The 14818-nt window shown below is 40.8% G+C and overlaps 1 protein-coding gene across 1 annotated transcript; it reads left to right on the top strand.

Annotated features, from left to right (window-relative positions):
- The first annotated feature begins 205 nt into the window (after positions 1–205).
- ednrba (endothelin receptor Ba) lies at positions 206–14256 on the top strand. Its single transcript, XM_033649914.2, has 8 exons — positions 206–589; positions 1628–2098; positions 3767–3879; positions 6120–6324; positions 6896–7045; positions 7446–7579; positions 7720–7828; positions 9681–14256. Exons 2-8 carry the CDS (start codon positions 1685–1687, stop codon positions 9813–9815), a joined length of 1260 nt encoding a protein of 419 aa, XP_033505805.1. The 5' UTR covers positions 206–589; positions 1628–1684; the 3' UTR covers positions 9816–14256.
- Positions 14257–14818: the final 562 nt, after the last annotated feature.

The following is a 14818-nucleotide window of genomic DNA, read 5'->3' as shown; positions in this document are numbered from 1 at the left end:
CAATGTGACCTAGGATGTGATCTAAAAGGGATAAAGAGCCTTTTTTAGATTTATCGTAACTTAGCTATGATCAGTGCTTGTGGGATTATTATTGGATGAAGCCATTTGGGGATAAAATACAAAAATAGAGCAAGCACTATAAAGTCACCACTGAGTACCAACAACACACTCCTTATGAACTGATTTATGATTTCACCGTTTCCTCCATTTAACTGAGGGCACTTTGATGAACACTGAAAAACTTCCCCTGTCTTCCTCCACCCCCTCCTCCACATTAGAAGAGGAGGGGTTGGAGGGCAGGGATCAAACTCAGCAGACTCTTCAGACTGAACACTGAGACTGAGCGGCCAGTACTGGAGAGGAGAGAACTACTGCCAGGAACGTCTGGAGCACAGAGCTGGAGCTTTTTCACTTTGACACCAGTGACAGAGAGGACAGCTGCTGTTGGAGATGCCTGGACTGTCACTGCAGGAGCAGCATCCCTCCAATTTGGGAACTTTTCTCTGTCCTGAGAGCTTGAGAGTTACTGGGGAAGTTTGATCTGAGAGGCACAAATATTGGGAGGATTTCTGCCTCAGTTTGGAGTTTGGTAAGTAAGAGTTTGAAAAGCAGTGACTTTGGAACATTAATTGACAAGTTTAGGGACTGTATAAAATTTATTTGGGTGGTGAGGGAGGGTTCATATTGTTAAAAACAAACAAGGCTCTCCTAATTATTGTTCACTTTAAACTCCTCTCGACTGCAATACAATCCTCTATGCATGTTAAAAATAAGTTTTAAATTGCTACAGATAGTTTTATCATGCACCTCTTATTAAACCGTATAACCTTTATATAACTTCTGTATTTCAACAGCAACTGGAAAACAAGCTTTTATGTGTTAGACTCCCTCTCCCTCATGGAAATATTTTACATGTAACATTTTATCTGTGACATCATTTGGCATGTTTAAGAATGCTCCGATCTCTATGTTTTAAGAAACATTAATGGTCATATGTATGTCTTTGGCAACTTTTTTATTCACTATGTTTGTATAGTCAGTTTTTCTTTTGTCTGCATGTTTATCTATCTGTTTGTTTGTTTCCATGTTGATGTTGTTACTTTATATTATGTGTTGGAAACCCTCGAATAATGAGATCTCAAGGGGCTTATAATAAATAAATTTGCATTAATGTGCATCCCCAATGCACATACGAAGAACTCCATGATACAGAGACAGCTGCCATCCTTTGCTTATGGAATCCTTTATGAAACACGTCACAAGTGCAAGTGTCTTTTTGATAGTACTATTTATGTAACTATGAAATTGCAAAGGAAGGTTGACATAATGAAAATATAAGATACTCCCGTAAAATTATAATATCTTTTCCCTTTTCTCTTCCCCTCATAACTTTTGTATGGTCCCTTAAGTTAAAATGACTAAAATGTTTCAGCAGGGTGTGTCTGAGGTTTCAATTGGCAGTTTTTTGTGAGTTTATGTAGACATGAAAGCTGAGGGAGCCAAAGTCACATAATAAACCCAGGAGTTTAATATCCCTGCTCTACTCTGAGGTTGTTTTTTCAAAGAATAATAATATTCCCATGGTTAGATAACAGACCTGAATATGTTCTTGATGTTTGTGTTCCAGGCACACTCAAAGAGGATCAGTTGTTGGGTAACAAACTCCAGAGTAACTAACTCCAGGATGAAGATTAATCTCCTCTGCTTGGAGTTACTCCTCTTGGCCGGTTACATCCTTGTGGCCGACGGGCAGCTGGTGCCTAAGAAACAAACGCCCCAGGACCTTCTCGCTGTCACCCAGAGACTCGGCCTCGTAGAGAGAGATGTGCAGGGTCCGGTGAGGCCTAACATCACTAAGCCCCGCCGTCGGCTACCTCCCATGTGCACTGGGCCCACGGAAATCCGAGACACCTTTAAGTACATCAACACGGTGGTGTCCTGCCTGGTGTTTGTCGTGGGTATTATTGGTAACTCCACTCTGCTGAGAATCATCTATAAGAATAAGTGCATGCGTAACGGACCCAACATCCTGATCGGCAGCCTGGCGCTCGGAGACCTGCTGCACATCATCATCGGCATTCCTATTAATGTTTACAAGGTGAGTTAGACCATATAGTGATAATCTTGGCCTTAACAGCATTTTCAACACATTCTCATCCCAGCTCATCAAAAATCAGTGCTTTTTCAGTGGACTAAACAACAAAATATGATGTAGTACGTACCCTCCTGCGTCAGTTTTGAACGGTCAGTGATGGCGTGTCAATTTGCACTTGTTGCATGCATTGTGTCTTTTCAAAACACACTTCAGTTTTCACAGGAAATGCACAGTTTCTGCTCGTTACATGCATACACTTTTTCAATTTTTCAAAATACTGCAGGTAAGCACCTTGTTTTTACATTTATTTGCTTAAGTTTAGGCAACAAAAGCACATGGTCAGGTTTAGCTAGAATCATGGTTTGGCTTAAAATAAGTACAGTTGTTACAAACGTCATGTAACGTCAGGTGACATATGAAACTACCATGGTATGCGACACATAACATACTTTGTTGGTGAAATAACTCCACTGACTTTTGGTTTCACACAGGAAACGAACAGCAGGCTCTCGTGTCAAAGTCTGGAGTTTGTTTGACCCATTCACCTCCCCTCCCACCGACCCTGTAGAGATATTCTCTCTCCTTACACCATGTAGTTGCCAGTGGCGTTACAAACTGCCGCCAGATGGTGCACTTCATAATGCCACGAAGGTGCCTTTTTGCATCGGTATCTCACATGGATGTGGATGATGATTGACAAAGCAGCAGTATTTGATGAGTTTAGTCACTGACTGCCGTATCAACAACTGATGCCTATCATACTGATGCAAAAGTTGCCTCTGTGTGACGCCGAGATCACGAGTTGGTAATAAAAACAGGCTGGTTTTTGTGTTTCCAGTCACTTCAAAACCCCTTTAACTTTTTACTGATTTTTGTTGCACTCTTGTGATGTTGTGTATGTTGTAAAGTTTAATACAATGTTTTTTAAGGTCATATGCAAATATTATGTTGCTTATTGGAGTTTAAATCCTTTACACACACACACACACACACACACCCTCCTAACACATGAACTCAGGAGCTCACACATACACACACTCTTGAAAGGGGGCTTTTTCCGTGTTATTACTTTACTGGATCCTGAGCCCCTCTATATCCCCTTATGTCTCTGGCATGTTATTATCTGTTGGGCTCGTTGTGTGTGTGTGTGTGTGTGTGTGTGTAGGAAGAGAAAGAGAGGACCAAAGTGTCTGTATATTTGGGTAAGAGGGCAAGCATGTTAAAACAACTGGTTGCTGTTGCATACCAGAGCGGACACAGGAGATACAGGGTGGTATGGAGAGATACGGGGCTCCATATGATTCCAATTGATCTGCACTCACATTCCAGTCACTCATCCAAAGCACACATGAAAAGTCTTAATACTGTACAGGTTTAGTTTAGAGTTTTGTTGTTATTCAGGAGCTACCGTACCTGTCTGGGTCGACATGCCTTGAGGCCAAACAGAGGCCTTGCTATGTTTTCAAGACCAAAACATAAAACCTGACAAGAAGGAGGAGGAGGGGAAAAAAGGCTCTGGACAGTCACAGAAACCGATAAGTTCAGGTTCACGCATATCTGGTCAACACTGAATGCCTGGGGCTGGGGAGAACAGTGTGGAGCCAGACGATTTGCTTCACTCTCTCTCTTGGTTTAACTCCGTCATCGACTCTTGTCTGTCTCTCCCTCCAGCTCCTGGCAGAAGACTGGCCCTTTGGAGTGACACTGTGCAAGCTGGTCCCGTTTGTCCAGAAGGCCTCAGTGGGGATCACTGTGCTGAGCCTGTGTGCTTTGAGTATTGACAGGTAGTCATGGCCACAACCAGCAGACAACACAAACTCACCCTCCCTCTCAACTTTGGTCCTGTTTTCATTTCCTAAGGTTACATCAACAGTCAGAGATCACAGAAACATTGTCAGAGCGGAGAGTTTTGACATCTCTGCTGCTGGCTGCTTTTCAGTACATTGACTATTACCTTTTGATATACGTCACCAACACCAGCTAACTAGCCAGGTAACTTAGCTTTGCTCCACGCACAGATGTAATGTGTCTGACCTGATTTGTTATAGCCAGTGACTTCTTTGTTTTTATCAGCTGGGAGGTGAAAGAATGAGCAGCCGTTGTTTGTGTGAGTACATCCTGGTATGAAACACACAGGCATCGTAGTTTCAGCAAGAAAAAAAGCTATGAGGCCACCTATGCGACTTTTGGGTTTTAAGTCGATACAGCATAGTATCGCAATATTTTTTTGTGGTAATATTGTATCATTACACAGTGCCAAGTACTGATTTTTTTTATTCTACAAGTTAGTAATATTACAAATACTAATTCTGCTTTAGGTAGCCTACGACAATAATATAATCAATTGCTTTTTTAGTGCACTAGATACATTACGCTGCTGATGCAAAAAAAAAAAAAAAATGGCTGAAGTGAGACAGACTGAAAACTTTACCTTATTAGATAAAACAGATGTTGACAAAGTTTTTCTTTGGGGACGTAATTTACAGTTTAAAAAAGGGAATAAATGGCAATATGTTTTATCACAATACTCAGCATATCGCAGCATATTTAAAATCGCAATAATATTGTATTGTGACTTAAGTATCATGATAATAGATATATATAGTAATAATAGTTTATAGTCATTCTAATTATGCATTTTTGACTCACAAAATTTTAATCTTTTAAATTGATAAACATCATATGTGTAATTCATGGCACGGTGTAAAGGGGATAAAAAATGATTAATTCTTTCTCTACTTGACGTATTTTTTATGATAAAAAGGTCCTGTTGTGATCCACCAGTCGGGGAGGGACTTCGCCTCTTTATATATCTGGGCCAAGACTTCCTCTTCTGTGTGCCAGTCATTTTGACTCCTTTACAAACAGATATCTTCATATGAATACAGATAGATACATGTAATAAAAGCCTCAACAGACGATAGCCAGTGGGTTCAGAGTTTCCAATGTGTTTCGCCTCTCCGCACAGACTGTCAATCTGCCGCTCAAACATGACTGGTCAATACTACTTGGACCTCAGAAACCAAAACACTTCCAATACAAAACTTTTGTACTGTTCTTACAGTTCTCACATAGATATGCAGATATCTGTTTATAGAGATGAGTATGGATACGACTGTCAACTACATTGTGAATTTGGAATAAGGATGTTAAATCGAATATTTTCTATTAAAATGGAGCTATATTCAATTTAATTTCAATCTTATTTCTAAAGCCCAATATCACAAATCACAATTTGCTTTACACCACACGACATCCCTCTGTCCTTTGGACCCTCACAGCAGATAAGGAAATAAGGAAATAATTTATATTAACAATATTCAAATGTTACTTTATATAGATGCATCGTGTATGGTTTTTCTTTTTAGCCTTTAAACGTTAAAAAGCTAGAATGTGTGTTTCTGTTTTGTTGGGATAAGAGAGGGATGTGTGATACTCAATATCTCTGCTTTAAACCAAGATAGACCCTGTTAAGGTTTCTGACAGTCAGACAAACAGCATTAAACACTCAAGAATGATAATAATTAAAGGATAATATGACATTTTTTTGGAAAATACACTCATTTGCTTTCTTGCTGAGACTTAAATGAGAAGATTGACACCACTCTCATCACGTCCGTGCGGCCAATATGAAGCTGCAGCCATTAGAGGGTTAGCTAAGCTTAGCACCAACACAGGAGGCAGGGTGAAACAGTTTGCTTGGCTCTGTCCAAAGGTAAAAAATCTGCCTGTCAGCACTTCTAAAGCATAATAATTCACATATTACATCTTGTTTGTTTAATCAGAAAGAAAACGAAGTGTAAAAACAGCACGTTGTGGATTCAGTGAGCTTTAGAGGTGCTGGTTTGCTAAGTTAAGCTAATAGGCTGCTGGCTTTAGACATATTTAGACATGAAAGTGGTATCAATCTTCTCAGCCAACCCTCAGCAAGAAAGTGAATATGTGTATTTCCCAAAACAACAAACTATTCCTTTATTTAATGTTTATTTGTTGGTTGACTGAGTGCACAAGTTGGATCTTCCAGGTATCGTGCCGTGGCCTCATGGAGCCGCATCAAAGGGATCGGAGTTCCAAAGTGGATGGCCATTGAGATAGCGCTCATCTGGATATTATCCATCATCCTGGCTGTGCCAGAGGCAATTGCCTTCGACATGATCACCATGGACTACAAAGGAGAACACTTGAGGATCTGTTTGCTGCACCCCATGCAGAAAGGTGACTTCATGAAGGTGAGCTGTGACACACAGACCGTCAGAGGCAAATAAATCAATGTGGAGAAAAACTGTGTGTTGACACAGCTGTGCACGCTGCAAACCTGCACTCATAATACATACTGACACGTACAGACACACAAGGAGATGCAGATGTTGGCACATGCTGACTCCAGTATGAATATATGTGCATACTTAACATACTGTGAGAGACTTCCTGGCTAGATCGGGGTTGGACAGAGTTTACAGAAATTGCCATATAGGAAAAAAAAAAGGTGTATCACAGGAGTAATCGCTCTCTGGGCTGAAAGAAAACACTGCAGCGCCTGCGAGTGTGTTCACATGTCTTGCATCAACTTTAAAATAACATTTTAACTCCACTGAGGTGCTTTGATGAATTGATTTTTAAATGCAAGTCAACGAATCTGAATTTGAGACACACCCCAGAGTCCCTCACTCTGGTCCAGGTCAGACTGGGGATACACTCCATTAAATTTACTATTGAAATGTTTCACCTTTAACTTTAAGCTCTCTGGAGCAGATGCTTGTGCGTAACTCAGTGCTGTTCTCGTTTTTTTCCTCTATGTAGTTCTACAAATCAGCGAAGGACTGGTGGCTGTTCAGTGCATATTTCTGCCTGCCGTTGGTCTGCACTGCTATTTTCTACACCCTGATGACCTGTGAGATGCTGAGGAAGAAAAATGGAGTCCAGATCGCTCTCAGTGACCACCTCAAACAGGTTCGCTAAAGGCTTTCATCTCTTAGCGTTAGTGTCTTCATATCGAGTGTTTGGAGTTAACATTATATTTTTCTTAATTAACGAGGAAGCGCAAAAAACAAATCTGACCTAAAGGAATCATTTATTTTCTTGACATTAGACTAGTTATACATCCACAAGTGTGTTCAATCAAAGCTATAAAAATACTGTTGAGCCTTTGTGCCACAAACTTAACACCAGCCCAGCTTGACACTCTTCAATGTTACTTAATTAGTTTTGATTTTTGAAAAAAACCTTTCAGACCAAGAGTTTCCGATGATGTAAGACTTCTTTGTGATTCAGATTTCACCATGTCCCTATCTGAGCCAAAATCTGTCACGAGAAACCATACAGTGATTTATGTGTGTTTGTGTGTGTTCAGCGAAGGGAGGTGGCGAAGACAGTGTTCTGTCTGGTTCTGGTCTTCGCTCTGTGCTGGCTGCCTCTGCACCTCAGCCGTATCCTGAAGCTCACCATCTACGACGAGAAAGATCCGAACCGCTGCGAACTGCTCAGGTATGGGAGAAAACACATGTTTCACATTGCACAAGAAAAAAATTGATGTCAGACTAGACTAGAGATGATTTAGTAAAAGAATGAATCACCCGACAGGAAGGGAGAGGTAGAAGACTAATGTGTCTCTGTAACCCTTTTAGTTTCTTTTTGGTGTTGGACTACATCGGCATCAACATGGCTTCTGTTAACTCCTGCATCAACCCAATCGCCCTCTACATGGTCAGCAAGCGCTTCAAGAACTGCTTCAGGGTAAGATGCAACTTAGGCCTAACATACAGTATGCCACGTGCAGAGTGAAAATATCTGTAAGAATAGTTTGACATTGTGGGAAATGCACTTATTTGTGCCGAGAGTTAAATGAGAGGATTGATACCGCTCTGATTTCCATACTTGTTCAATATTTTCTTATCTTCAGACAAAAAAAGTGTAGAAGATGTTTCTTTTACCTGCTTGATAGTTTCAACTGTGACTCCAGTCTTCCTCAGAAGTGACATCCGATGAGTTGCTGACGTGTCATTTATCCATTTTTAATCCGGCCAGCTGATAAATGACACATTTAAAAAAAAACCTGATTTCTATACGATTAATATGAAGCAGCTGGTTAGCGTAGCTTAGCGTAACAACTGGAAATGGAGGAAAACAGCTAGCCTGGCTCTGTCTGAATTTAACAAAATTAGCTTACCAGCACCTCTAAAGCTCGCTGACTAATGGTGTGTTCACACTACACTACACTACACGCAAAGACACAAATAGATGCGAATTTGTGCTGTGCGACGTGCATGATGCGACGCGAGTGACACTAAGAAACGAAATTTCTTCTATTTGTTATTTGCAAGTTGAAAGTTTTGGAAATTTAGCGAGTAGGCCTTATTCATGTGATGATGTGATAACAAACAATGTTGCCGTCTGTGTGCACCTGGAGCTCTATGACTCAACATCAGATCTGCACGGAGACAAAACAAAAAAGGAGAGGGCTCGAAGATTACTGAGTGAAGCTCACATGGTAAATCCTGAAAGTATGAATTTTGGACTTGTGTAAGCTATTTTGTTGAGTTGCTTTGTAGCATTATGCTCTGAGTAATTTAAGTCATTCTGTTATTGTGCAAAGTAAACAGTGGAGGGAGTGAAGCAGTAATGTCAATGTGAAAAATAATAAAGATTGTTGCTAACTTGGTTCACGCTGGTTCAGAGCACGGAGCCTCCTTGTTTACCGTGGTCACGTCACTTGATTCCAGCTACCTCTTGTACTGTAAACCTAGTTAGCTGTTAGCTGCTAGCTCCAGTTAGTTAGCACAACCGGTAGCAGCTGTTGATGATAAAGATGATAAATACTTCAAAACCCCAGGGTGTCTACAGGTCCTTAAAAAGTCTTAAAATGTCTGTAATTCATTTTTAACAATAAGGCCTTAGGAGTCATTAAATAGTCTTAAACTTGAATTTATTATTATTATTATTATTATTATTATTATTATTTGTGAGGTCTTAACTACTATAGACATTTTATTTAATTGCATTTATACATGTTTTAATTTATTTTTGTGAAAATGAGTGAAGCCTTTCTGTGTAATAGTCCACATTTCTAATGTTACAAATCTTAAAAAAACCAAACTGTAATTCAGTCATTTTATGTCATACTTAACATTTACCTGTTGGCAAAATGTAGAATATAATTATAAATCTGCTTGGCCTGTCTTTCATGTTGAACTGAAAAGTGAACGTGCACAGTAGGTGCCTAGTTACAAAAACTATGAGGTGCACAATTGGAGCATCTGCACTCAACATGAAAAATATGATCAGATGTGGTCATTTTTGGTGCATGAACCTTGCATGGAAGACACTACGCAAGCATAAACTTTGCTTAACTGATGCTGGCTCCAACTTCGTACTTCGTAACAGACAAACATGAGAGTGGTATTAATCTGTTTATCCATCTCTCAGCCAGGTGGTGAAAAAGATATCTGACTATCTTTTAGGCAGCAAAAAAGAGAAGAAGGAAGCACTTGCTTCTGTCTTTTAGCTGTGAATACTGCACACACACTTATGAATTTCTCTCAGCCTCTACACTTCACAATCTGTCTCACCATTTTTCTCCCTCCTCCAGTCGTGCCTGTGCTGCTGGTGCCTGCCGGCTGAGATGTTGATGGATGAGAAGCAGTCGTGCATGAAGCTCAAAGTCACCGAACGGGCCTCCGACCAGAGCAACTCCCGCATGACCAACAAGTCCACCACAGCCTGAGGAGGGGCGTAGAGGTGAGAGAGGAGGAGTTATGATGTCAAAGAAACATAAATATTGAAGTATGAATGACTGAATGAGGATAAGTGCCCTTTCTTGCCTTATCTTCAACATAATATGAAGTCTTCTTCAACTTTTACCAGACGTCTTTTTGGAAATCAGTGAGATGAAGCTCCTTCTAACCTAAAACTTTGAGCACTTGCCATAACAGACTGCCGCACACTCTCCCTGTCACAGAAGAAATACGCACCAGTTGTAGTTGTAAAGCTGTATCCTTGGATAACAAGTGTGAGGTGTGTGTGAAGCAGCCAGAGACAGCGAGAACCGAGCAGGGGCGAAGTTCAGAGAAAGTGTTCTTTCTAAAATTGGGGGTCAAGGGTCGATTAGCAAAGACAGCTCATCAGGCTCGCAGCCTGGATACTGAATGTTACTTTGAATGATTCCTGCAATAAGTTCTGATTTGTACGGACTATATTAAAAGCGTGACGCTGTGTCACAGGTTGCTGCCACATACTGCAGCAGCCTGGACGAGTTTAAACAGTCAATCTAATGCTCTTGTTTGATGTTGTTTATGTTATTTTGTTACATATTTCCTTATTATATATATGTATGTATCGATTTGTTACATTAGAGCCTTTAAAGGGACAGTTCACCCCCAAATCAAAAGTACATATTTTTCCTCTTACCTGTAGTGCTGTTTATCAGTCTAGATCTGGTGTGAGCTGCAGAGTGTTGGAGATATCAGCCGTAGAGATGTCTGCCTTCTCTCCAATATAATGGAACTAGATGGCACTCAGCTTGTGGTGCTCAAAGCGTTAAAAAAAATACATTTGAAAAACTCAACATCAACGTCTCTTTCCAGAAATCATGACCTGGTTACTCAAGATAATCCACAGACCTTGTTGTGAGCAGTTTCATGTAGGAACTGTTTTCTTTCTACTGAACTACACCTGCAGACTGTATCACTGAGTAGGAGGTGATACGATCTCCAACACTCAGCTCACTCTCTTGACCGATAAATAGAAGACAGGTGGGAGAAAAAAATATGTGTTTTTGATTTTGGGGTGAACTGTCCCTTTAAATGTATCGTCTCTGTGTTATTTTCACACTAGTTAATGAACTACTGATGTTGTGTGATTTCAGCTGTGTGACTATATTGTATTATATTGTTCAGTATTGGGCCTGTTGGGCATACATTTTGTGACTCTGTCTGCTCCAAACTCGTTCTCACTCCCAGCTCATCAAATATCACTGCTTTGTCGTTGATTTCGGCGTCAGATACTGAGGTAGCTTTCACAGCGGTATGATACAGCTATTTCTGACAACGGAACTCATCCAATTTGTCAGTGGATCTTGGCCTCAGGTACCAACACACCGAAACACTATTTAAGACAGTGTGATACGCACCGGGCAGCAGCTAGTTCTGATGCCTCTGTCAGCTACCATAGTATGAGGTGTAGGAAAGCCCGTATAAGATGGGTGACAGGGGAGGTGGAGTTCACCAAGGAGCCCACTGTTCATTTCCTGTGTGAAACATTAGGTCAGTAGTTATTTCAGTAACAAGGTAGAGTGCTAGAATGTTTAGCATGCTACACTGGTAACGTATAACCCTGTTTCCACCAAGCAGTACTAGGGTTGGGTACCGAAACTCGGTACTTTTTGTACTTGGTACCGATTCACGTCGGTACTACCGAGTACTGATTCACTTAAAATGAAACGGTGCCAAATTTCGGTACCTGAGGTGGAGGCGGAGTGAGAGCGCATGACTCACACCTCAGACTCAGCAACAATGGCGACAAAAACAATGTGCAGACAAAAGTTAACGTGCAGCACTGTTCCTAAATGTTCTCAATAAAATGTTGAAACTGAGAAGTTTAGACTATGGGCCCGAACGACGCATAATGCGTCCAAATTCACACCCGTTCTGCTCTGTGGATTTTCTCCGCGACTGTGCGTCATAGCGAGAAGCCACGCATATCAGCGGAAACAGCAGAATTGTAGCTTTCCGACAAGGCCAAGCACTTGTTGGTAATCCAATGTTTTCACAGCGAAAAATTACAATAAAATGATATAACAGAGCTTTCATACAGCTTTGCACACACATTACTCTTGGATGGATTACTCACGAACGCAGGCTCGCACAGAAATGCCATGCATATCACATGAAAGCGCAGGACCACACACATCATTGTGCTGTCATCCCATCATGCTATAAATACAGATCAATTGTCTACAAAATAAAAACCTGACGAATTTCTTCACAACCCATTATACAGATCTTGTTATCAGTCACTTCATATAGTGAGGAATATCGTATCTTACCACGTCTTAGGCTTGCGTGTGTTTCTCCCTGTCTATCCACATGTGTAGCCCGGCTTTCAAGATGCAAATATCTCCATATTGTCCAGTTGACACTCCATCAAACTTTGTATGACAAGACCAGCCACTTCACCTTTGCGCACCCAGACAACTGCAGCCTAATGCATGCTGACAGGGCCGTAGTCACCATATACATTGAGGGGGACACGTGCCCCCCACCAATGCCCAAAATGTCTCCCCAATATATAACTGAAACTGAGAAACAAATATTATCTTGGAGGACATCATTGCACTTGGTTGACTATTTTTCTATGATCTTAGATGTAAATATTGCATGTTTCTTTCAGATAAAACACATTTTTGACTTGTGAATGAGTTAATGGAATTTCTTGCAATAATGAAAAAATACTGGCAATCATGTCCGCCTGGCACAAACCACATGTTTTGGACAACTGTGAAGTGACAGAATGTCCCAGCATCATGGTTCTTATATTGCCAGATTCCAGAGAGTCTTCCCTCTTCAGATATGGCAGAATATGTCATTTTCCAACTTGCTATGGTGAGATACATGTAAAAATGTAAGAATTTAGGCACACAGATTTGTTTTTTTCATTGATATAAAAATTAATATAAAATACAGGCACATAGAAGAACATGAAATGATGGCAAATCTGGTTAGCCCTGATTGACCTGAAAAAAACAAAATATAACATGTGTATGTAGCCTTTATAATGACTGTGATATGAGCTTAAAAATAAAGGAATATAAAAATACCCCAAAAAGGCCTAGGGCCCATAGGGTTAAAAAGTACCGAAATAAGGTACCGTTTGGTACCGGTACCGTATCGGTTCAATTATGAACGGTACCCAACCCTAAGCAGTACAGTACAGTTCGGTACACATTTTTTCTGTTTCCACTGTGAAAAGTTGTCCCTGTTTTTGGTCCCCTCTCTGTTGGGGTACCTAGCACACAGATTTGGTACTAAAAGGTGGAGCTGTGAACACTGCAGTCTGTTGATTGGTCAATAGAGGACGGTCACTCTGCTCAGGGCTGAGTTGTGGCTGGTTTTGAGGCTCATGTAACCACTGTTCATACCGTGGAGAGTTTTATTAGACTGTATCTTTAAAATGAAAGGATGTTTTGCTGCCTTTCACAGCAGCTGGAGTCTGAGAATATAATAACTTTTAAGGTGGAATGTTAACTTGTAATGTTACTCAATGCATGAGCTGACGACGTGAATCCATCAGCACACCTTAAGTTTCACTTGGAGAATAAAAAGCATGGCGGAGCGTCAATCCTGTGACTACGGCAACACTAAACCCCCGAGCTTGTCTGAGAAGGACTAAATGCACAAACCTGCTATTTTTAAATATCCCATGGAGAGAGACTCTCACTGCAGCCTGTTCTGTTTTGTTCTGAAAATGTTGGCGTGCAACCTCGTTTTGTGGACAATAAATGAGGTGCAGACTTCCATCTGTGTCACTGCTGAAGAGTTGGGAAACACAGCAAGTGCTGGACAGAGCAGTGAGTGACAACAACCTCGCCCACATTTAAGAGTTCTGTTTACGGTGGATCACTAAACAGACCTAGGGTCTAGGTACCATATCTGAAGGGTTACTTTTTGTTTAAGGTACCATACCAAAAGTGTTTGGTGGAAATGGGGCTTATGTTTCATGATGTATGTAACGTGACATGATGACCATATTTATTTCAGGCCAAGCCATGATGTTTTTTCTAAACCTAACCAGGGACTTTTGTTCCCTTGTTCACTAAACAAAGTCTTTTACCTGCATAGTAAGTTTAGTTTGAAAATAACTGCGTTCATGTAACGAGCAGAAACTGTAAATTTCATGTGAAAATGGAAGTGTATTTTGAAAAGACACAATATATGTAACAAGCATAAATTGACACGACGTCACTGAGCGTCCAAAACTGACGCAGGAGGCCACGTAGCTTGTCATATTGTGACATTTAAATCCACTGACAAACTGGCAGATTTGACGAGCTGGGTTGAGAACCTGTTGTTGCTCCACATTATCTTAATCTCACTCCTTACCTGAGCAGGTATGACAAGAGGTAGGAGTTTGTTTTTGCAAATAATAATAAAAATAAGTATAATAGATAACGAAGTGGTCAGTTGTGTCTGTTTTTTTAAAGAAAATCGCACATTTTCAAGCAATTATGTGTTCAGACATACGGTCATAATCATTTATGACTGTGAATGTTCTAGCTTTGCCTGTCATCATGGTCTGACTGTGTGTGTGTGTGTGTGTGTGTGTGTGTTTGAGTTAAGTGTGACGGCAGGCGGCATCATGTGATGGCGAATGCTAACAGAACATCACTGTGATCTCTTTATTTTTCTCCTCACTTCTTCACTCCAAACACACACAGCTCTGACCTGGGAATGTTCCTTCAGGCTAAACCAGTGTCACGCATGTCACGTTAGCTGTCAAAGAAGCTCTCTGTCCTGTGATCTCTCACCACCCCTCCTCAACTCATCTCTTCATCCACGCCCCTTCGCCTTCACTCTCTCCTCTTCATCTGCCTATTTATCCTTGTTTCTGTACCTCGTCCCCGTCCTCTACCCTCGTCTCCCTCCCTGCATTCCACTCCTCGCAGTAAACCCCCTCTGCCTCTGTTCATCCATTATGGTTTCAAACAATTCAGTGTGGTTTGAAATTAAATTA

Source organism: Epinephelus lanceolatus, chromosome 12, assembly GCF_041903045.1.
Source record: "Epinephelus lanceolatus isolate andai-2023 chromosome 12, ASM4190304v1, whole genome shotgun sequence".
Lineage (NCBI taxonomy): Eukaryota > Metazoa > Chordata > Actinopteri > Perciformes > Serranidae > Epinephelus > Epinephelus lanceolatus.
Note: the sequence above shows the minus strand (reverse complement) of the source record. Positions and strands in the feature narration are given on the sequence as shown.